Source organism: Prionailurus viverrinus, chromosome D2, assembly GCF_022837055.1.
Source record: "Prionailurus viverrinus isolate Anna chromosome D2, UM_Priviv_1.0, whole genome shotgun sequence".
In the NCBI taxonomy this organism is placed as follows: Eukaryota; Metazoa; Chordata; class Mammalia; order Carnivora; family Felidae; genus Prionailurus; species Prionailurus viverrinus.
Window position 1 is genome coordinate 43,348,228 of NC_062571.1, and position 24,161 is coordinate 43,372,388.

The 24,161-nt window shown below is 50.2% G+C and overlaps 1 protein-coding gene across 4 annotated transcripts in view; it reads left to right on the forward strand.

The window, feature by feature from the left end:
* Nucleotides 1-23,897, forward strand: part of CDHR1 (cadherin related family member 1) — a 41,377-nt gene extending 17,480 nt beyond the window's left edge. For 3 of the 4 annotated variants that reach the window (XM_047824631.1, XM_047824632.1, XM_047824633.1), the window contains 15 exons: nucleotides 390-535; nucleotides 1,513-1,563; nucleotides 2,751-2,840; nucleotides 4,048-4,134; nucleotides 5,363-5,479; nucleotides 6,569-6,712; nucleotides 8,525-8,603; nucleotides 9,937-10,037; nucleotides 12,628-12,831; nucleotides 13,329-13,481; nucleotides 14,996-15,160; nucleotides 15,654-15,721; nucleotides 16,187-16,415; nucleotides 17,542-17,799; nucleotides 18,484-23,897. In XM_047824631.1, the coding sequence (XP_047680587.1) occupies nucleotides 390-535; nucleotides 1,513-1,563; nucleotides 2,751-2,840; nucleotides 4,048-4,134; nucleotides 5,363-5,479; nucleotides 6,569-6,712; nucleotides 8,525-8,603; nucleotides 9,937-10,037; nucleotides 12,628-12,831; nucleotides 13,329-13,481; nucleotides 14,996-15,160; nucleotides 15,654-15,721; nucleotides 16,187-16,415; nucleotides 17,542-17,799; nucleotides 18,484-19,020 (2,429 nt within the window). In that variant the 3' untranslated portion in view covers nucleotides 19,021-23,897. Of the gene's footprint in view, nucleotides 1-389; nucleotides 536-1,512; nucleotides 1,564-1,607; nucleotides 2,841-4,047; nucleotides 4,135-5,362; nucleotides 5,480-6,568; nucleotides 6,713-8,524; nucleotides 8,604-9,936; nucleotides 10,038-12,627; nucleotides 12,832-13,328; nucleotides 13,482-14,995; nucleotides 15,161-15,653; nucleotides 15,722-16,186; nucleotides 16,416-17,541; nucleotides 17,800-18,483 lie in introns of those variants that run through there. The other variant, XM_047824630.1, reaches the window with a different exon arrangement.
* Nucleotides 23,898-24,161: the final 264 nt, after the last annotated feature.

Consider the following 24,161-nt stretch of genomic DNA (forward strand, 5'->3'; position numbering starts at 1 on the left):
CTGCACAGTCCTGCCTTAATGGCTTCTCCCTTTTCTCCCATTCGCCATACCCAGGGAACCCCAATCTTGGCTGCTGGCCCAGTCATCACTACCAGGCAGAGGCCCTGCAGTTAGGCACAGCAGACCTGAAGCTCCTGTGTCATCTGTATTATAGATTACAACCTGCACAGTGGCTGATACTCACCAACAGTTATGAAGAATTATCATAAAGAGTGGGGAGCAGCCAGCAGGGGTGAGGCCTGCAGCAAATGCTCACTTCAGGGCAGTGCCTTTGGCACTGAATTGAATATCCACTTTATAAACAGTTGAATCCTTGGTCCTGAATAGATGCCGCTTTTAGGAAGAGTTGGGTCCCAGATTCTAGTCTCCTCTTCTGTGTCTCTCTCCAGGTTCTCATGTATACACCCTAAACGGGACAGACCCTGAGGGAGACCCCATCTCCTACCACATCAGCTTTGACCCCAGCGCTAGAAGCATCTTTTCTGTTGACCCCAATTTTGGAAATATCACCTTGGTTGAAGAGCTGGACAGAGAGGTATGGGGAGGCATGAGAAGTGATGCCTGCCAGGTGTGCAGACAAACCTCGGTGGGCTAGAACGTTCCCTTGAGCTCATTCCTGGAGTGGTCTTGTAAGCCGCAGAAAACTGACAGCAGATCAGGACTGGAAAGAGTGTTTTGGTTTGGTTTTTAGTGTAAACTTTATGCCCAACATGGGCATGACCCTGAAACCAAGAGTCGCGTGCACTACTGACTGAGCCAGCCTGGAAAGAGTGGTTTAGAGAATGGGTCTGAGTTGGGTAAAACTCTACCCCTCCACCCCTCTGCATCGTTCTGAACCTACAGGTGCCAGGGCATGGGCTCCCTTTCTCTTTTGAGACCCCTCACCTGGCTGGTGGGCCTAGCTGACCGCATAACTGGACCTCCACCGTGGGGTTACTGCCAGCTGCGGTCCAATGGCAGACTCCACCAGCCACAGGCCAGGGTAGAGAACAGAAAGGTTGGCCTCAGAGACTTCTGCAGGGACACAGAGGTGGAGGTATGACAGTGCACCCCTCCCTTGCATCCCTGGGGACTTAGTGACCTCAACATTCTTCCTCACTCAGGTCCCACCATGGACTCAGGAGTGCTTGAGACACTGCAGACCTGGGCTGTAGAATATGGAGAGGCGTAGGAAGATAAGGGGAAGAAAGAAAAGAAAAGGGAAACATCAGCTCCCTGGAACTTCCACCACACTAGGTTAGCATCTGTCCTCAGTCTAGCAGGGGAGCATTCTCTCTTGGTGCCTCAATAATACTGAGGGTTTAGGAGAACCCCTGATGTGCCAAGACCTGAAACAAGGTCTCAAGCATGGCCAGAGGCAGCTTTTGGCCACCCTGCCTTGCACCAGGACTCCCTTGAAATGCCCAGGTCTGCTCTGGTTGGCTCAGTGGGGGCAGGGAGAGCTCCCCCCAGCCTCAGGGTCCCCAGATACCTCAGATTCCCATACACTCACTTAATCTTTATGCTTTACAGAGAGAGGATGAGATTGAAGCCATCATCAGCATTTCTGACGGCCTGAATCTGGTAGGTGCCCCCGAGTTGCCCCCCCCCCACCCCCATCAGCACTAGCACCCTGGGCTTGGCCACAGTTCCCCCTCCAGTCTCCTAGGGGCTCTCTGGCAATCCCAAGCCCACAAGACAGGGCTTCACCGAGTGAGGCCAGTGGGGAGGCTTTCCCATCTGCCTCTTCCAACCAGCTCCTGCCCATTCACCCAGGATTAACACCTGGGTACCCAGACTCTAGCTTCTCACTCACCTCCTTCCCCTCAGCCGTCACTTTCGCCCAGCCCTCACCAGTGCCTGCCAAGATGATCACAGGGGTTTCTCAGCTTCCAGGCTACCTGACCCCAGTCCATGTCTGAATTTCAGCCAGAGCTATCACTGTGAAATGTTAGACCTGGCCACAGCCCCACTCGGGAAGCACTAACAGTAGGCCACTACCCTCAGGATGAAATCCAAGCCCCAGTCTCGCATGCAGGGTCTCTCCATCAGGCACTGTCTGCCTCGCCCACCTTCTCTACCACATTCACCCTCCCAACCATCTAGCCATAAATCTGCTTATATTCTCTGAACTCTTTGCCTTTGGATGTGTTGTTCCTTCTTCCTGACATACTTTTCCACCTCTTTCCCTCTCACCTGACAAACTGTTGCAGAGTTTAAATCTCACTCCTGCTGAAGTGAAGTGAAGCCTCCCTGCTGTCCCCTACCACAGGCTGAGCTAGATGCCCTCTTTTCAGGGCCTCTGGGGACACCCTCCTATACCATGCACCCACAACCCCACAAAAAGGGGGGGGGCATTTACCTAGGCCGTGGTGTACATGTTGCCTCGAGTCATGTAATGCATGGGCCCTGCCTACAGTACCTGGCATGCCACTGTTATCACCCTGAACAAGATCACCACCTTTCTTTTAAATATGAATTTTGCCCTGCCATCACATCCTGCAAAACACACACCATCAGACTGTGCCTTCTACCTCTGGGATGGAACACAGTGCTTGGGACCACGTGGTTGCTTAATAATATTTGTTACACGAATGAATAAAAGCAGGAAGGAAGGAGGGGAGGAAGAAGGGGAGGAAGGGAGAGAGGGGGAGGTGAAGAAGGAGAGACAATGGGCAGAGACATACACCTGGGGCATTAGAGACCACTGTCCCTTTATTGCCCAGAAAGTCTCAACTGCCCCAGTTCCTGTCCCTTTTGTCTCTTCTCAGGTGGCAGAAAAAGTCACCATCCTGGTGACTGATGCCAATGACGAGGCCCCCAGTTTCATTCAGGAGCCCTACGTTGTCCAGGTTCCTGAGGTAAGCAAGGGGCCCCGAGGCAAGGCCAACGCACTCCCACCCCAGATCCGTGGCCTGCCCTTTGGGCTGCCCTGTGACCTGACCAGGGGGACCCGGCCCCCGAGTGAAGAGCACCCATTGCTCCCTACCTTCTGGAGAACCCTTCCTCTACATGTCCCCCCACCTCTGTTGCCATCCCTCCCACATTTATTTTTATCCCAAGGAATGTCCATTAACCATTTTCCATTATAATCATAACGTACATTTATTGTCGGAATGTGAAATATGTAGAAAAGTAGAAAACAAAGTCTCAGAAATCACCCTCAATCCCTCTAGATTGAGACAACATTGTTAAATTTTGGTGTAGTTCTTCCCAGTCATTTTGTGCTTATTGGATTTATTTTGTTTGCTTTATTTACATCGCTGTGACTCTATTAAACATACACTTTCTGTATACTGTTTCTCACTTAATTTACAACATAAGCCTTTCCTCAGTAATTGTAAAGTGTAGGTAACTATCATTTTAATAGTTTCCATTTAGTGCACATTCCATCGTGTACCAAAGTATTCCTTTATGTTTGGATATTTAAGATGCTTTAAAGTTTTGTTGTCATAAGAAACATCAAATTCTGAACATAAAACATCCATATAGATAATTAGAATGATTTCCTTAAGACATGGCCCAAGATTTGAAATGCCTAGGTTGAAAGCAGGAGAACCTGGGAAGTTCTGGCTGCCAGATTGCCTTTCCAGAATGGCATGTATTTGCTCTCTCTCCCCTAGGCTGTGGGAGAGGGTTTGTCTCCCCATCCCTCACCAACACTGGGGATTCTCCAATTTTTTTAATGTTTGCTAATTCAGTAGGAGGAAGATATTTCATTTTGGCTCTAAATGATATATATGTGATCCCTGGTAATGCTGAATGTCTCTATTTATTAACCATTTCCCCATTTCGTATTTAAGCCCTTTGTCTGTTTGGAGTCTTAGTTTTGGACGATGTTTGTTTGCTTCTCTTCTCCCCTTCCTTCTTTCCTGCGCTCACTTGGACTTTGGCCTGTCTTCTCCATGGGTGCTCCCTGGTTAATCATCACCTTTTCACCTCTTTTTAGCCCTTCATGCCCTAATTGCACCTTTCCATGGCTCCTTTACCCTCAGTCCCCTGAGCATTCTGTCACTGCCTCGGAACTGATCCTCACCCCCCCCCCCCCCCGTCACTGTGACCCCTCAGGACATACCTACTGGGAGCAGTATCATTAAGGTCCATGCGGTAGACAAGGACACGGGTTCTGGAGGGAGTGTCACCTACTTCTTGCAGGTAAGGAGGGGCATACTGGTCATAACCAGAGGCCTGGACTAGAGAGGGACACCTGGATGGCCACCGCCTCCCTCACCAAAGCACTTAGGTCCGGGTTTCCACTATTCCCCAAAGATTGTCAGAGAAGTCACATCAGACTCACAGGGACATGAGAGGGGCCTGAGTGGGAGCCATCTTCCCCTGACTGGCCCACGCTGGCTCCCTCTGAGTTCCCCTGCCACCCTGTCCCTGGACCTCCGGGACCCTCAGCTCTCCACCCTCAACCTCTTCCCCAGGAGAGGCACTGGGCACACTGCACCCACACGGGGTGGAAGAAACCTGCCTGGGCCTAGAACTGTGGAGATCTGTCTAAGGAGGAGCAGAGATGTGACCCCCTCCCCCATCCCACCTCTATCCATCACCCCTTCACCCCACCAAAGGCAGAGACCCCTTCCTGAACCTCCTCCTTCTCCCTGGGTTCCACAGGAACCAGCTGCCCTCCACACAGCTGCCTCTTCTGTAACTGTTCCTCTTCTTTCCACATTTAGTCACTTGCTCTCACAATTGTCAAGGCAGTACACCTTGGTGGCTAACAACACTGGTACTTGAGAAATCCCCTGGGCTCCACATGTACTGGAGAGATCCCACTGCCTCCTCATGGGCCCTTCAGCCTGTTATCTAACCCTCCGAGCTCACTTTCCTCACGTGTAGAATTTGAAAGATGAAAGCACATCTTCATGGATTCTTGTGAGGACTAAATACGTGCACAGCTCTGATAAATAGCCTGTGACATACAGTAACCCTTCTTCCAGATTGAGGATCATCTCCTGTCCCCACCCACCTTCAACCCCCACCCCCACCCCAAGCTTCCTGGAACTGGCTCATTGTCACTTATTTGCTGGGGTTGAAAGATCCTGAAGGCCCTCTCCATCACAGTGGCTTCTGAGCCCCACTTCCTCTAGGTTACAGCGCTCTGCTGGCCATTTCTACCTGCTGGAACCTCCAGGCCAGAGCCTAGCTGGAAGCTGAGCAGCAAGAAGTGCTAAGGCGCTGCTGGAAGCATGCTGAGGGGCAGGAGGGGGACCCTAGGGGCCAGAAAGGCTGAGTACCCTGGAGGTTAACCTCAGCCCCAAGGCCAGAGTTCCTGTGACGAAGGCCAGTGAAGACACCCTTTCAGTAAAGCAAAACAGGCACTTCTGGGGTGGCCTGGGTCCCTCTCCGAGGACCAGCCTTCCCTTCACTCTTACAGAATATGCACGCCACCAAATTTGCCATGGACCGCCACAGCGGTGTGCTGCGCCTCCGGGCTGGGGCCACCCTGGACTACGAGAAGGCCCAGGCCCATTTTGTCACTGTGGTTGCCAAGGTAACAGGGAGGACTAGGGAGCATCTGGTTTTTCTTCAACCTTTGTCAGAGGAAGCTGCCCTTGGATTGGAAGAGTTGGGTCCTATGAGGGAGTGGGGGAGGTTTGGAGGGCTGAAGGTAGGATGGGGATGGGGTAGGGGTGCGGCTGCTCAAAACCTCTGTTGAGTGGACTCTGCCCAGACAGGGACATAGTCTCCAGGGAGGCTGGAGTCTTTGGGTTGCAGAGGGCATATTCCCTCCTGGAAGAGGGTGTATGCCCCATCAGGACTGACGAGCCAGGGTCCCCTCTGGAGGACTAGGTGGCCATGGCCTGGACACCCATGCTCCCTCACATCTCCCATGAACTGGCCTCTAGGCACCTCCCTCTCTCTGCCTGGGCTTGCTCACCTCACCTGTTCCTCTTTGTGTGATCAGTGACCCTTCATGAGCCTCGGTTTCCTCATCTGCCCACCCATGAGGCTTAACTGAGTTTCTCATACTTCTAAAGTGCATGGTGTGGGACCTGCAAGTCGGCAGGTGCTCAGCCAAAGTGGCTGCTCTGTCCCCTGAGGGCAGGAAACCCTAGCTGTCCCTCTAGACCCAGCATTTTCTTTTCCAGGAAAGGAAAGGCCCCTGCTGGTCACATATTGGCCACAGGCCATCCCACTGCAGCCTGCACCACCTGCCCAATACTCCACCAAGGGCTGGGCTCGCTGGGCACACACCTTCATCATGTAGACTCAGGCACGGGCCCAAATCATGTCTTAGTAGGTCCTTAGGTGTTGGAGGCTTGGTTCCTGGTGGGAGGGGGAATTTGACTCTGACCCCCCTCCTCTTCTGCCATTTGTCGGACATGATTTCCCTGGAGAAAGAACTCTCTTTTCCAAAGGAACACTTTTGAGTGCCTAGTGCATACCAGGCACTGACTAAAGACCTCCATGCATCATCTGATTTAAATGATCCCCTTATGAGGGGGAATTATCTCCAGGTGATACAGGAGCAAACAGAAATCAGAGAGGGCAGCTGGTCCGGAGGCCAATAAGAGACAGAAACCAGATTGTACCAGGAGTCCAGAGCCCAACCTCTCTTCACTCTCTGCTTCTTCCCCAGGATGGTGGAGGGAGGCTTCGAGGGGCTGATGTGGTGTTCTCAGCCACCACCACGGTCACAGTCAATGTGGAGGATGTGCAGGACATGGCCCCTGTCTTCGTGGGCACACCCTACTACGGCTATGTGTATGAGGACACCCTTCCGGTGGGTGGCTGTCCCCTCATCCCAGTGTCCCCTCCAGATGCCACTACCCCTGGATCCCTGTGGCTTGGCCCTGGGTCACCCTCTTCACATGGATGGCTCTGGACTGACTCAAGCTCAGCCCATGAACATGTCCTTTTGCCTGTGGGAGTGTAGGGGGGAAGAAGCAGGGGCAATGTGTAGAGCACCTGCCAGGAGCCAAGACTGTGCCATGCCATTTCTTCACTCATTCAAACTTACTCAAACCCGGCTGCAAAGGTTCAGCCCCTCAAAAAGGCTGAGAAGAGAGGCTGACAGGTGGCCCATGGCTGTGGTTTGGGTGGAGCCTTTTCTACACCTTGTGGGGGCAGTGGGGGGGGGTGAGATTCCTTTGTGCCTCCCCAACTCAAAGCCCATAGCTTCAGGTCCCTCAGACCAGTAGTTCTCCCACAGTTTGATGCCGAGCTCCCACAACCCTTGTCAAATGTCATCCACAGGTGTGGCTTGTCCTGCAAGCCAGGCTCCAAGGCCGGCGTCAGCTTCCTCCCCCTCAGAGCAGTCTTTGTCCCTGGTGTTTGGGCTACTATGCTTATCTTTGGGTCTCTTAGGAATGGCACTCCCCCTGGGCCTGGCACCTGATGCCCAGCATCCCCTCCACCCCTGAGCCCTCACCAGCTCCCCAGCACCCAGCCCATCTCCCCACTGTGCCCTTAGCCCTCTGCCTGAAATGTGCCTGCACACCTAATACACCCCGCCTTTCTCAGGTCAGCCCAGACGCTGCTTTCCCTGACATCTTTGGTCGAGATGGGAGCTCCCCTTCTCTGGGGGATGCACACCCCTCCTTGGGGTACCTGCATGTATTTACATGCCCCCTCAGCTCAGCCAGACTATGAGCTACCTGTAGGCGGAGACCAGGTTGGGGCCAAACCCCATACAACCGCAGCTCAAGGACTCTGGAACTGAATTGCAGTCTGAATTTTTCCTCCCCAGGCTCTGAGTATTCTAGGATCTATGAGACAATGCAGATGCTCACTGAGGACCCCTCACGTGCTGGGCCCAAGCTAAGATACCGCTTCTCCCAAAGCTGGCAGCCGAGTAGTAGAGATAAGCACAGAGTAGAGGGAGAAATGCCGGGCGCCGAAGACAGGCCAGGGGGAGGCCAGCTGTCCTGCTGAAATCTAAGGGCGGACAGCGTTGCTCAGGGAGAGCAGGCGGCATGTGGCAGTCAGGAAGCAGCCATGAGTGTGGACAGGCCGAGGAGAAGTGCCTGAGGAGGAGGCTTAGAAGGGGGCGACTGGCTGAGATGGAACAGGCTTGCTGGCTGTGGCATCGCTGCCCAAATCTGTCAAATGGCACCCCAGCCGGGGCCACAGGAGAGCATCCTGGTTTCTGGGCTTTGCATTGGACCCCTCTGTGCCCAGCTCCTCTCTCACCTGTCTCTGACCTCTCCCCACCATGTACCTCTGCAGGCAAAAGGTGAAGGAGGCAGGGAGGGTGAGGCTCGAGGGTAGGACAGTAGAAGCCAGACTTGAGTGTGGCATGTAGGAAAGAAAGGATAAGAGGAGGAGGCCCACTCAGGAGGCCTGAGTGTCCCTGGGCAGCCGTGTGCTAACCTATGTGGAGGGGAGAAACAGAGCTTGGGCTGTCTCTCCCTCCAGCCTGGGGAGGTCAGTGGGTGCTATGATCTCTCTGCAGAGCAGGTGTGGGGCCACACAGAGGCCTGGCCCTTTTCTTGGATGGCAGTGGGGCCTCCTCTCTTATGGGGGCAAGTATCTGGGGAGGGGGGAACCCTATCATCACCCAGCGACCTCAGGCAGCTGCTTCTGTTCCCTCAAGGGCTCGGAGGTACTGATGGTGGTTGCCATGGATGGAGATCGGGGCAAACCCAACCAAATTCTTTACAGCCTCTTGAATGGTGAGTCTGGGGAAGCTTTGGGGACAGGCCCATCACTGGGCTGTGGCTTCTACTCCCTGGGCGACCAGAGTGAGCTTTCCAGACCTCTCTGGTCCCTGTTTCCTCATCTTTAGAACCAGAAGTACAAGATGCATGAGACGGGCTGGGTCCATCTAGGAGGTGATGAGTCTCCTTGGGCATGTGCTCCAGACCCTGCTTTATCACTCTGTCCAGCAACAAGGAGAAACATGGGGTTGGATTGGGGGACTGAGAGCAACACTGTGAGGCACCAACTCATGTCCCTTCACCCTAAGCACATGCTGATTAACAAGAGGGAGTGGCAACATTTCTTACACTTTTAAGTTACTGTGTTTTTTATTGTCATACTTTAAAACTTCTGGCCTAGAGCATATTGCTGAATTAAAAGAACTAAATGCAACGATGATATGGTATTTCCTACTACTAGCTCTGTATATGGATGAGCAGACTCCATAGCTCAGAGAAGCTAAAGGGCCATGCCACATTCCCACTGGACTTGAACCTAAGTCTTCTGGCTCCAAGTCTGTGCTCTTTGCACAACTGAGCAGCAACGGAGCAGGTCAAGCCGGCCCAGGTGGGCTCTATAGCCCCTGGTAGCTGGTCCCTGCAGCACCAGGCCCCTTGGTGGGATCATCATGCCTGGTACCTGATTGCAGACATGCATATGTCTCTCTGTTCTCACTCAGACACCATTGCCTTCCCAACCCTTTCCCTTAGGATATGCCTGGTGCACACACTCCTTCCAGCATGCCTGAACATGCCACCATCACACACAGGCTCCTTTCCCCAGGCACGTGGACCCTTGACTGCCTCTCGTCCCCTCCCCTCCACTTCTGCAGCCTTTACACAATTACCAAGCACCCCACCCCCACCCCCATCTCTTCTCTTCTCTCCGTCTTCTGATCTACCTCCTATAGCCTCTGGCCTCTTTCTTCCATCCCTCCCTTTCTCTCCTCTTTCTCCCCTTCCTTACTTCCCTTACTCTGTATCCGTTTCTTCCTTTCTCTTTCTATCACATACACACACGTGCATACACACAGCACAGAAGAGAAGGAAAGTTCTATGGAACCTGAAACCAGACTCAGAAGTGAGTTTAAGTCCCAGCTCTACACTCGCTGTGTAATCTTAGACAAGTTACTTAGCCCTTCTGAGATTCAGTTTCCTCATTGGCAAAATACAGATGATAGAATTACGTCCTATAGAGACTTCAGTGAGGTAACGCCCGAGGATCACAGGGCCGGCTGCCTGGCATGGCTCCCCTGCGCCTTCCCTGGCCATGTGTGGAACTGCAGGACACATCTTTCCTCCTTGACAGGGAGTGACGGAGCCTTTGAAATTAATGAGACGTCTGGAGTCATCTCCGTCATGCAGAGTCCTGCCCAGCTCAGGAGGGATGTGTATGAGCTGCATGTACAGGTACCCTCCCTCTAGCTTGGCCTTTCCTCCTGCCCTCCGGCTGTGGTGATGCAAACCAGTATCCCCACCACCAGCCCACCCTCCACCCAGGGAGGGAGCTAGATGTTGCTCCAAAGAGCACTCACATCACATAGCCTGCGTGAAGGCTGCAGCAGACACACACAAAGTCTCTGGAAAGGGGAGACATGAATTCACAAGGAAGTAGGACTGAAGCAGCAATGCCTTGAGTATGGGTAAGACCCAGCAGGTGGACACTGGTGGAGGGCATCGCTGGTGGGAATGGGGGCGGAGTGCAGGCACTGTGGACTAGGAAGCCCCATGAGATGAGGCTGGAGGTGATGTGCACATGATGTACTGGGGAAGCAGCAAGGAGTCATGAGACAGCAGCAAAGTGTTTAGACTACATGTAGACAGAGAAAAAGGTTGGATCCCAGGCTGGAACTAGAGGAGCAAAGGCCCCAGATACGAAATATAGGTTTTTTCCCCAGAACAGAGCCAGCTTTGTGGGCATGTGGCCTGTGCACTTACACAGGGACCACTGTTAGAAGAGTCCCATGCTGGGTGTAAGGCTCTGCTCTTGCTGTCTTGAAATTCTTAATAATTTTTTAACAAGGGGCCCCATATTTTCATTTTTCACTGCACATTATGTAGCTGGTCCTGCCCAAGAGCAGTAAAGAGCCATTGAAGGGTTTTGAGCAGGATCAGGGAAAAGCTCACTCTGGCTTCTTTAGACCAGGATGATTCTCAGATTTAGAGAGTCTGGCAAACAAAGATTTCCAGGACCTAGTCCTGGCAACGGGAAATTGGTGTGTCCTTGAGAAATGCAAGACTCTGCATGTTGTGAGCCCCCAGGTGATTCTGGTCCAGTCCCAGGAGAGGGTTTGAGAACACTGGTCCCAACTTGAGTTTGGAGGGAACTGGGTGAGAGGCAGGGAGGCAGAGCCATTCGTCAAGGTGATAAATGGGGGGGGGGGGGGGAACCTGTGCAGATGAGGGGAGGTGGAGTGGCATAAGGAGACAAACTGTAACATATGGAGGAGGCAGACTCCACAGAATGTGACTGTAAGGAAAAGGAGCGACTGAAGTGACTGTCGGGAAAGGAGAAGGATGAGGGATCTGGGTGGTACCGTGCTATCAGGGGTGCAGGAAAGGAGGCAAGTTGGGTAGGACAGACATGGGGCATTCTGCTGTCTCTGGGATGCTCAGATTGAAACACACAAACTTGTGTATACAGGTGTGGAACCTGGGGAGACAATGTCTGCATACAGGTGGCTGTGGAAGAATGGGTTTGGGGAATGGAATCACCTAGAGGATGGCTGTGGGGACAGAGGAATCACTGGCCAGGAACATAGCTCTGGGAGCATCAGAGGCTGAGTGAGGCAGGAGCAGGTGAAAGAAACCTAGGAGAGATCAGAGAGGTGGACGGGAGCCTGCAGAAAGCAGAGTCCCATTAGCAGAGGGCTAGAACCCTCAGGAAGGCAAAAGAAAGTGGCAGTGCTACACGCAGCATGGAAATTAGTGTGAAGTGTCTCAGTTGGGGATGGGCTGAGAGCTGAGTGGGAATTAGGAAATGGAGACAGCAGGTGTAGGCTTCTGAGAAGGGAGTCATGGTAGCAGCTGGGGTGTGATGAGTGGTTTCCGGGGAGCATAGTGAGACCAGAGCATGCTTCTAGAACAAGGGAAGGGAGGTTCTTGATTGTCTCTGTCACATGGAGTGGTTCACACAGAGCCTGTGGATTCTCAGCCCTGGCTTTGCAGCCTGTATTAGTTATTTGTTGCTACATCTCCAAACCTCCCCTCTCTGCAGCCTCCACCCCTGGCCAAATGGACACCAGGACAGAATGTGGCAGAACTGGGGTTTGAACCCAGATCTGTCTGGCTATAAAGAAGGGCCACTATGGTGAGATGGAGAGACTGCTGATTAAGAAATCAGACACACCTGAGTTCTTCCTAGTCCAGTTCTGCCACTCACTAGTGTGTGGCCCCAGGTGACTGCTTCACCCCTCTGTGCCTCATCTGCGAAATAGGATTAGTAACAGCACTATATTGTTGCCTATGGCTGTTGTAACATTACCACAAGCTTAGTGTCTTAAAACAACACACATTCATATCTCACAATTGCTGTGGGTCAGGATTCCAGGCTCGGCGTAGTTGGGTCCTCAGATTCAAGGTCTCTTGTTGTAGCTGCCATCAAACTGTCAGCTGGGACTGGATTCTCATCTGAAGGCTTGACTGGGGTAGGATTGTCTTCCAGGCTTACATGGTTATTGGCAGGATGGAGTTCCTAGTGGGCTGTTGGCTAGAGGTGACGATTAGCTCCTTGAAACATGAGCCTCTACAACATAGCTGCTTGTTTAATCAGAGCCAGCAAGGGAGAGAGTCTGCTAGAAAACAGAAGTTACAGTCTTTGTGGTCTAATCACCAAGTATATCTCATCACCTTTGCCATGTGATATCAGAAGCAAGTTGCTAGGGCAGGCCATACTTAATGAGAGGGAATTACACAAAGGCATGAATACCTCAAGCTGCGAATCCATGGGGCCATTTGGAGTTGCCTGCCACACAGCAATAGCCACCTGTCCCTATCCCAGGTGACTGAGGTCAGCTCTGCAGGGATCCCAGCTGCCCAGGCCATGGTCCCAGTCACCATCAGGATCGTGGACCTCAACAACCATCCGCCTACGTTCTATGGAGAGAGTGGACCCCAGAACAGATTTGAGCTGTCTATGTATGAACACCCACCTCAGGGAGAGATCCTGCGGGGCCTTAAGATCACTGTCAACGACTCAGACCAGGTGTGTGGTCCTGCCCTCCACCCTGTCTTCCAAGAAGCCAAAGCTGAGAGAGTGCACCAGTCTTCACCGCTTATGTCCCAGGGGCCTTGCGGGTGTTAAAATGAATGAAATGATGGTGTAACCAAGAGACAGACGTGGGAGAGTAGCTAACCAAAGACCTTTAGGTTAGCCTAAAGACATTTACAATCAATTAAAAAGTAAAACCAGTCAAATAAAAGCCCCTCTATATCTGATCTTGTAGAAAGGCATTTGTGAATGCATCCTGTCACCTCCTATGCCCAGCAGAGGGCCAGGCTGTCAATGTTTGGGACCTTGCTTAGTTATCATAGTCTGCTAAATCCTTCTGATCCTTAATGGCCTGACCTATAGAAAGAAATAATAATACTCACCTCCCAGGGCTAAGGGCATATGAAGGTTTCTTGCTTAGCATGACTATCTAATGAGTTTCTATTCTCATTCATCTTCCCTGTTTCCTCTCTCCAAACACTATTGCCCAGGGAGCCAATGCCAAATTCAACCTGCGGCTGGTGGGACCTGGGGGCATCTTCCGAGTGGTCCCACTGACAGTCCTGAATGAAGCCCAAGTCACTATCATTGTGGAGAACTCAGCTGCCATTGACTATGAAAAGTTCAAAGTGCTAACCTTCAAGGTAGGTGATACTTTGTACTGTCCTAGGAGGTGGGGTGGTCCTAGGAGCTCATAGCAGCTCCTGGATTCATTCCTGAGGGGTCCTTGTCACCCTCTGCCCTTCCTGGCCCTCCAGTTTCCCTCAGCCCCTCTGCCCTTCTTGCTGACTGGGGGAGCAGGAGTGTGGGAGAAGAAGAAGGTGCAAGAGACCTCTCCACTGCTCACACAGACTCACCGCATTCCTGGTTCTAAATTAGGACTGTCCCCAGGAATGCAAAGGTGTTCAATGTGCCCTGTTCATAGATTGAGAGAGAAAAACTATTTGATTATCAAGATAAACATATTCCTCATATGCATTTAACATCTGTCACCAACTCTGATAAAAATTTTAGCAGAAGATGAAAAAAAGACTCCTTTGTATCTGTGATTATTTAAAATTACACACATATATAACTAATGCATATTATATATAACTATGTAAATAATATATATTAATAAAAATGAAAAACAGATACCTCTTTGATATCTAAACTGTTATAATTATTTATAATTATACACACATAACTCTATAGCCAACATCATGCTTTGTGTTCTAAAACCAGTGTGTGAAGTCAGAAACAAAACATGGATGCCTGCTACCACCACCATTATTTAGTACTATTCCTGGAGTAACATTATTCCTGAATAAAGAAAGGAAATAAAAGGTATGAGTATTATAAAGGAAGGGACAAAATTATCATTATTTGTAGGTAGTGTTGTTGTTTGCTTAAACAAATCTAAGAAATGTTTGAAAAACAGAAACACATCAAAGCTGCTAATGTGATTGATTACAAACTTAATACACAAAATTGAAGAGTGTTCCTACATATGAATAATAGCAAAGAGAATAATGGAATAAAAGTTTCTCCTTTATAATAACAACTAAAAGATAAAATTCCTAGGAATTAGGCAAACAGGAAATACACAGCACCTAAATGATAATGAACACAAGAATTAAACAAAGGGATATAAAGAAGGCAAGATATGTAAAGGTGCACCCTGTTTAAAAAATGCAAATTCTCATCAAGTGAATAAAGAATCCAATGTCGTTCCAACTAAGTCTTACCTGGAATTTCCTTTCAGATGGCGAGAAGGTTTGATATAATTACATGGGTTTTTATCTGGAGGAATAAATTTCTAAGAATAGTCAGGAAAACAGAAGGAAAGAATATGAGGCAGGAACTTCCCTAACAAATATTAAATTATATTATAAAACAAAGTAATTTTTGAACTTGAAACTAAAATGGAATATGCAAATCAATGGGACAAAAGAAATTGGCCCAAATACAACTATAAGAACTTCAAGAAAGCAGGCTTTCAAGACAGTGGTCCTTAGAGGCGCCCCTACAGGTGCTGTCAGGCATCGCAGGCTGGCGGCTGAGAGTAAGGCAGGGCCAGGCAGGTGGGTGCAGGACCAGTGCTGAGACAGGAAGGGGGGAAGGCTTTCTGCCCACTGACTGCCACCCAGACAGGTCCTTGTTTTCCTTCCTTTCCCAGCTCCTGGCCATTGAAGTGAACACTCCGGAGAAATTCAGCTCTACAGCAGATGTTGTGATCCAGCTCCTGGACACCAACGACAATGTCCCCAAGTTTACCTCCCACTACTACATTGCCAGGATCCCTGAGAATGCCCCAGGGGGCTCCAACGTGGTGGCTGTCACAGTGGGTTGGGGACTGGCCCAGGGATTGGGTCTGGGGTGGGGAGTCCCTACTGAAGGGGGCCTGATGAAATCAGACAAACCGGGGTTCCAGTTTGAATTGCAAAGCCCAAACTCATTAACTGTGTCCTTGGACAAGCTCCCTGAACTCTCTGAGGCTCAGTTTCCACTCCTGTACAATGGGGACAACAATACCCAGGATTATAAGGAGGACATAGGCATAAACCCTCAGCTCAGGGCACAGGATTCATCTCCTTCTCTATCCTCATTTACAAAGAAGGGATACATGTCTTCCAGATCTAAACCTTTTGTTTCCTTCAATAGTTGGTTTCCTGGGCAGATAACTAGGGCTCCAGAGAAGACCTCCAGATCAGTTTCTCCCCAGTTGGATAAACCCCAGTTCCCTTGTGTTGCCATTGAAAGCAACCCTCAGGTATATTAGCTGCCAATACGCCCTGACAAAGAGCAGGTGCCACTTGGAGCTCTCTCTCTTCCAGGCTGTAGATCCAGACACAGGTCCGTGGGGTGAAGTCAAATACTCCATCTATGGGTCTGGGGCAGACCCGTAAGTACATCCAGAATGCTGAACAGGGCCTCGGGCAAGGGATTTGGGAGGCAGGGGGGCAGAGGGGATCTGTGCGGAAGGCAGGAAAGGACAGGACCTGGGTTGGAGAAATGAGCAGGAGGGCCATGGGTGAAGGGAAGCAGTGGAGAGCCTGGGGCAGAAGTTCTGGGATCTGAGAGAAAAAGGGTCATCATGATGGCCTGGAGCTAGGGAGGGCAGGCCCTGGGAAGAGAGGGAAGGGCTGTGAGTCGGGTTAAGTTCAGGGTTAATAGGTGGATGAGTAGATGGGTGGGTCAGCACCCTCAGTCAGACGGCAAGGTGGAGGAGAGGAGCAAGTGGGAGAAGCTGCATAGTGCATCGAAGGCAGCTCATTCCTGCAGTCCACTGTGTGTGTGTGTGTGTGTGTGTGTGTGTGTGTGTGTACGCGCTTATGCACACTCACGCCGAATTCCCTATGCCCGGCAGCTTCCTGATCCACCCATCCACCGGGATCATCTACACCCAGCCCTGGGCCAGCCTGGATGCTGAGGCCACTGCCAGGTACAACTTTTATGTGAAGGCAGAGGACATGGAGGGCAAATACAGTCTGGCCGAGGTGTTCGTCACTCTGCTGGATGTCAATGACCACTACCCTCAGTTTGGAAAGAGTTTCCAGGAGAAGACCATGGTGCTGGGGACCCCAGTGAAAATTGAGGTGAGCTTTGAAGGCAACTAAGCTTCTCTAAAAGCCTTGTTTTAGCTGTTGCAAGAGACACTGTGGTGTAAGAATTTATTTTAATTTATTTAATTTAAATAAACTTCAGGGGCACCTGGGTAGCTCAGTTGGTTAAGTGTCCAACTTTGGCTCATGTCATGATCTCATGGTTCATGAGTTCAAGCTCTGCATTGGGCTCTGCACTGACAGCTGAGAGTCTGGAACCTGCTTCGGATTCTGTGTCTCCCTCTGTCTCTGCCCCTCCCTTGCTCTCTCTCTCTCTCTCTCTCTCTGTCTCAAGAGTAAAGTTTAAAAAGTAAAATAAACTTTATTGGCTTCCCCCTGTGAGCAGGGGATATTAAGGTACCTTATATATCCCCATCCCCACCTCAATCCAGAAATAACCTCTAAGAAAAAAGATATTATTGCCACTTTACAAAAGAATTGAGGCTCAGGCAGGTTTTTTTTTAAGTTTATTTATTTATTTTGAAAGAGAGAGAGCATGTGAGCATGATCAGGGGAGAGGCAGAGAGAGAGAGAGAGAGAGAGAGAGAGAGAGAGAGAAAATCCCAAGCAGGCTCCATACTGTCAGCTCAGAGCCAGACACGGGGCTTGCATTCATATACAGTGAGATCATGACCTGAGCCAAAATCCAGAGTCAGGCACTTAACTAACTGAGCCACCCAGGTGCCCCAAGGCTCAGGCAGCTTAACTGTTTGGCTTGCCTTTGTTCACACAGCTGGTCAGCCTGCTTTCAAAGCAGTGCTATGCTGTACTGTCTTCCCAGTATGGAAAAAACTTGAACTCTGAAACCCAACATACTTGACTTTGAGCTTCCCCTTTTTTGATGTATCCATCCTTAGACAGGTCACCTATCATTCAAGCTTTTGTTTTTTAACAATACCTACTGCCCAGGCTTGATCTGAGAGTGGAATGTACTAATGCATGTAGAGGGCCCGGCACAGACCCTGGGTCACTCAGTACTTCCCCCAACTCCAGTCCACTCACAGTAGGGTTAGGACCATTTCCCGTCAACCCAGTAAGCCAAATAAGACACACTGGGTTAACCATGGCGCACAAGTATCATTCTCGAGTCCCAACTCTGTCTGTCCCTCCTCACATGCAGGCCACGGACCAGGATGCAGACGAGCCCAACAACCTGGTGGACTATTCCATCACCCACGCGGAGCCAACCAACGTGTTCGACATTGACACGCACACAGGGGAGATCCGTCTCAAGAACTCCATCCGCTCCCTTGATGCCCTGCACAACATTACACCTGGTGGGGACTTCACGTGGTCCCTAGAGGTGCAGGCCAAGGACCGTGGCTCCCCATCCTTCAGCACCACGGCCTTACTCAAGATTGACATCACAGACACAGAGGTGAGTACCAAGTCTGGGTCAGAAGAGGCTCAGAAGACCAGCTCAGGCCTTGCTGAAACACGGTTAGAGTAAGAAGGGACCATCTGCAGCCTTCCTCCAAAAGGCACTCAACGCTAGCAAAGGCTGCCTGTGCCATCAGACACATAAGCTTTGGAATCAAGTTGAAAGCCTAGTTTCAACACTTATTAACAGTGTGACTTTGGGCTTTGCCAAGCCTCCACTTCCTTTCCTCCAAATGGGAAGAGTGATGGTTCCTTCACATAGGGGTTAAAAGGCATAAGTAAAATCATTATGTGTAGTTCTCAGCTCAGTATCTGGCAGAAAGTCATCATTAAGGGGTTCCTGATATATTTGGGCAGATGAAGCCCTCCATAACTAAAGGTAAGCCATACCCTAATCTCTCAAGTAGAGAGTCCAGCTAATATAGGAGTTTTAAATCTGAAAGAGGTTGTTTGCGTCATGCTCTCTCTCTGTGCATTTTTCTGGAGAGCTGTATGCATCGCATTTTCTCTGGGTGCATTTTTTCTGGAATGAAACCCCTGGTGTTCATCAGATTCTCAAGGGATGCTTGACCCCAGAAAGTTTACACACCATCAGGCTTAAGGGAGCTCATGACCCTTGCTCTGTCCTCCAGGGACCAGGAAGGAACAGCAGAATGCAGTTAGGGGGGCTTCTCTCTTCCAGATGCTCTCTCGGAGCCCCATGGCCGCCTTCCTGATGCAGACCAAAGACAACCCCATGAAGGCTGTGGGTGTCCTGGCTGGCATCATGGCCATCATTGTGGCCATAACCGTTCTCATCTCCACCGCCACCTTCTGGCGCAATAAGAAGTCTAACAAGGTCCTGCCAGTGCGGCGCGTGCTCCGTAAGCGGCCCAGCCCAGCACCCCGTGCCGTCCGCATCGAATGGCTCAAGTTCAGAAGGACCAAGGCTGCTGCCAAGTTTGTGCTCAAAGAGGATCCTCCCAATGAGAACTGCAACAACAACAGCCTAGGAAACACACTGCCCCCCAAAGCCCCAGCTCCCCCTCCACCACCCACAATGGCGCCCAACATGGGCACAGCCCACTGGACTGTGCCTACAGTCTCCGGCTCACTCACCCCTCAGCAACCCCAACGGTCACCAAAACCCAAGGTGGGAAGCCCCATCCAATCAGCTCTGGTCTCTGAGCTCAGGCAAAAGTTTGAGAAGAAGAGTGTGGGTAATAAGGCTTACTTCTAGCATGTGTCTTGTGGGCCCTAATTTCCCAACCCCAACTATCCCACTACTTGGGCCATGCTCCCCACTATCTGCTCCCTAGGGTCACCTGTGTTTTGTACAATGATGTAAGCCCCATATCCACGGCTCTGGACATGCTTTGGACAAGGGATTTCTCCGTTTATGGGATGCAACTGGCAAATACTTCCTCATCACCCAGATTGTTGGCACAGCTGTGATGCTCCCTGTTCCACAGAGACTGGGAATAGACAAAGAGCCAACTCTAAGGTGTCTACTACTCACCAACCTCAGACCTCACAGTCCCTCAGGTCCTCCTGGGGCATTAGCATCCTCAGTTGAGGAAGAGGGCCCTGGCCACATGTGACAAGGCCAACCAGAATCTGGATCCTGAAGCCTCCAGCTAAGAACAGGAGCAGGAAAAGGAGGTTCAGTTCTGGCTAAGGTTGTGATCAGTTGACCCTTGCAGGCTGTAGGAGAGCAAATGCATCAGGGCAGGGTGGTGATGCACTGAAAACTGATGCTGACTGTGGGGCTATTCCTCAAAGTCATTGGAAAGATGTAGGATGGTGTCTGAGTGAAGACCGTGGGCCCCTGCTGTACATGTGTGGGACCAGAGACACAAAGGTATGGGATGGCCCCAGCCAGAGCTGTCCCAGGCAGGCCCAGAAATGTCCAAGCTAGCACCACAGTGGTAGTCCTAGAGGCATCTGGAAGAGCCTCAAGACCCCTCCCCAGGGTGCTGGCCCTGCCCCCCACCACCCAGGAGCCCTTGAAAAGACAGTGCAGAGCTGAGATCTGGAGAGACTTTTGTTTTTATCCAGCTCTTTTGCTCATGTGGTATAACCTTGGAAAAAGCTGTTTAAATTCCCTGATCACTTCCTTCCTCATTTGTAAAATGAAGAAATTAAGTCCTGGCTGACTCACTCACAGGTCCAAGGTGAGGACTGAAATAAATATGTGGTGACAAGGGCTTTAACCAAGTGCAAAGCAGCACAAATGCAGAGTATTTTTCTGCAGGCCAGTTCTCTGGGCTGCAGCTCCTCCAGAAAGTATTAGGAGCCCTTCACGCCATTCTGCCAAGCACCCCCAGGAGGTCCTGTGCAGGGTTTGAGTACAGCCCCTGACCTGTGGCAGCCAGACCTGGATGATGTCATTGCCCTTGACTCAGGCTCCTCCCATCCAGTTATGCCCCACCACACCCCATGCAGCCCTGGCCAGCCAGTCAGAAAGGACCAAAGCCGGGCGGTACATCCATTTTGCCAAAATGACAAAAACGAGCTTCCACAACAGGAGCAGTGCTGGAGGCCACACAGCTGGTTGGTAGCAGAGACCTGGTCTGAGGGCTCCCGACTCCTTGACATTTTCCTTTGGCCGGGCACACCTTGTCAACTTGTGACAACATCCCCCAGGAGAGAAGACATGCAAGCCTCTATGTTTAATGCAGAGAAGTTCCGCCCAACTTTAAGGAAAGCTGCTCTATGGGGAATCTAGACGTGTGCAGGGAGAGGGAAGTAGAGCGATTCTTTGCATCTTGCTCCCCTCACTAACAACCGCTCTACAGTATTGTCAGTGATTTTATTTAAACAGACTATATGCACATGTGGTTTTCCTGATTTCTGAGTCTGTGTTTTGAGGTGTTACTCAATTACGCTGGTGTGTAAGCTCCTTGCTGGGCTTTCTGCAGTCCCCAACCCAGAGTGTATTAAGAGGTGATTTCTAACAAGCTGGGAGCTCAGACTGAACCAATAGGCATTTTGCAGCCTGTATTTCAGGAGAGGGCTGTGCTGGCTTATGTTTTCTCTCCACAGGGAATACACCATCTTTACATTTTGCATGCAATCAACCTCTTTTGTAAATGGTGAATAAAGTCTGTTAAGCAAGGGCCCAGCTGACCTCCTGTTCCCTGCTTACATGGACATTAGCTGACTCATAGAGATCAGTCTCCCTGGCAGCCAAGCTCGGCCTGCCTCCTGGCTCCTTCAGTGGGTGAATCCATCCAGCCTCTAACCCCCAGATCTGACTCTCTGGGGGGCTGCAAAAGTTTGTCCAAATGGCCATGCATATACCTCTAGTGGTAATACATTTACAGGGTTTGTCTATCTAATCATGCCCCATCGTGGGCCTGGAATGGGCTTTTGTCCTGAGCAGCAAAAGCTCCAGCAGGGCTGCTTGGAAAGGAATGGGCTCTGGAGCTAGAACTAATTTATCCCTCATTCCAGCCCAGAGAAGGCAGGGATTGGGCCTGGTGTGGACGTGAAGGCCTGGGAAGAAGTGTAGTCTCTGGGACAGCAGTCAGGAAAGCCTCTGGGCTAGAAGGTCAGGCCAGCATTCAGGCTCTGGGAGGCCATGGGCTCCTGGACAAATCCAAAGCTTGAACCAAGGTAGAGACAGTCTTGGAAACTGCACCTGTGGGCAACCTCCTGCACTGGGAAGTATGGGGAAAGTACCTAGTTGCTGGCAAGAGCCATACTGAGAATGAACAGGAAGGTGTGGCTAAACCTAAGGTTCCAGCAAATGTGGAGATACTGGAAGTGACCCCCAGCCAGTGGGAGTGAGCTGGGCCAAGTTCTACTGCATTAGGGAGTGATGGGGGCCGAGGGATTACCTGCCCAGCCACAGGGGACAGACCTGGACTACAAGCCGGCACAATTTTAAGCCTCCAGCTAACGAACTGGGAGGCAAGGGGTGACAGATTAGGCAGGCCTTCCCACTTCTGGGTCCTAAAAAACTAAGTGGACGTTCAGCAGATGTGTCTCCAAGGAATCTTCAGAACAGCGTGTGTTTTTCCTATGGTTGAGGTCAGACTTTTTAATTGTATGAAATAACATGGCGCTTTACAATCTGACAGCCCTGAGTCTGAATCCTGGCTCTGCCGCTTAAGTGTGACTTTGGGCAAGAGACGCAATATTGCAGACGCAATAGCTCTGTGACCTGTGCAGCTGAGCATCTGCGTTCTGAAGGAGTTAGGAACTGATAAGACTGTCCCTAAGAGAACCCGGGGGACTCTGTACTGAACAGCTGTCCCTCAGAACCCAGCTGGTAAAATGTGGCAAGAGCTGGGGCACAGCCAGAGTCTCCTGCTTCTATAAGGATTTCTGCAATTCTGCTACTCTGAAGCCTGGAAGCTTTGAAAGAAGCCGGGGTCAGCCCACCTAGCACGGATGTTGGCATCTGTTGGCAATGGTAATGCTTCTCTGATAGTCTTCAAGGGCCCTGGCCATGGGAGGATGGATGGGGAGCATGGGGAAGATGCCATCGAGGAGTAAAGCTGCCAGGCTGCCATGTGGACACAGGGAGGGTCCCTTAGGAGAGTCACAGAAATAACTGGGTGGGGTGGGAGGTGGTGCCTTGAAGGGCCTAGTTTCCAGAATAAAGTGGTTATGACTTCACCAACCATAAATTGATTAATAAAGTAAGCGACTTTATTTTGTAGCAACAGGCTGGTGATGTTGGGGCCATCTGTGTGACATTATGAAATTGTGCTAATGCATGTTTTTAGCTGAACGAGGTCCAGCCATTTATTTATTTACCAATAATTTACTCAATCATTCTTTTAATAACACATGTTCTGAGCATACTGCCGGTGCCAGGCCGGGTATTAGGTGTACAGGCTCCAACATACCAGAAGAAAGGAAGAAAAAAGAAAAAGGACAAAATCCCTTCCTCAGGTTGACAATAGCAGATGCCTGGGGCCAGCAAAGGCTTCATTCTAAAAGTAAGTCACCCTGCTTACAAATGACTTCTGATCCAAAGGCACTCACCTTAAAATTACTTGGCCTAAGCTCAAAATAGGTAATATTCCCAAGAGCATAACAAATGAATCTGAAACGATAGCATCTTTTAAACATTAAACAGAAAAGAACACTAGTTAAACATTAATTGAGCAGAATGTGAAGGGTATTACCATAGATATCATATTATTACATATATATTTATACATATACACGCACACATAATCCTAGTAAGATCTGATGTTCCAAATGGCCCAGTCTGTATATTGAGTCACGTTGAAAGAGAACACAGACGGACACGGATGCTTTCAATGGTGTTAATGTTTATTGTGATGACATTTATTGTGTGCCAGACATTGTTCTGAGAGCTTTCCATGTGAAAAGTCATTAATCATTGGGAAATACTACCCCTATGAGGTAGGTAGTATTATTATTCCCATTTTACAAATGGGGACAGTAACGCACAGAAAAAGAGAGTAACTTGCGTAACATCACAAAGCCGGTAAGAATTTAAGCCCAGGAAACTGAGTTCCATGGTCTGTGCCTTAACATGTCCCCCTTCCGCTGTCACATCGCCTGATCGATCTGAATAATACGCATCTTTACCCTCGGAATTTTTAAAAGGCCTCTCTAAGGGTGTTAAACTAATCAGATTCCCAGAAATACTCTCTAGACCTTGTTCCCTCTGCCTAAATTTCCATGTTCATAGGAGTGGCTGAATGAACACTGGCCCTGCTCACTGAGGTACTCCTGACTCTCACTGTTGTATTATACTTGTCCTCCATGGCTCCTTCCCCCTTCCTGTCCCTTCTGTCCCGTGCCTGCCATGAAGATTTCTTTGCTAGGAGTGGAGGCCAGAACACCTACTGCTGCCTTCATGGTAGCCTCAGGCTCCTTCATAATTGCTGTACCCTCCAAGACCTGTGGACAGTTTCTGATGCTGTTGGAAGAAAACACACAGAGGCCAACAGGAGTACAAGCTCTTGCCTTTTGCTCTGACCACTTTTCTTCAAAATTTATCACGGGAAATTTCTCATGAACAAATTCTCTTCTGCATTACATGTATGAATGTGTTGTCTATATACATATGTATATATAACTATATATGCACATATATAATTTTAAAATATATGTTCTTAGGTGTGATAATGTCTTTGTAGTTATGTTTTTTGAAGGCTTGGAGGAAGTGATACTCGAAATGGACTTGGAAGAAAGAGTAAGAATTGGTGGGGAAGGTGGGAAGGAGGGAGGAAATATTTCTAGGGATGTCACAGGGAGGCCAGTTTATACTCAACAGTCTCCAGGGGATTTTCCTGTGGCTAGTGGAAAAGCTGCAAAAGACAGACGTGGGTTCAAACCCTGGGAAAGATTAGCAACAGCAGGCTGCCTGGAGGGACAATGAGCTATCTCTGG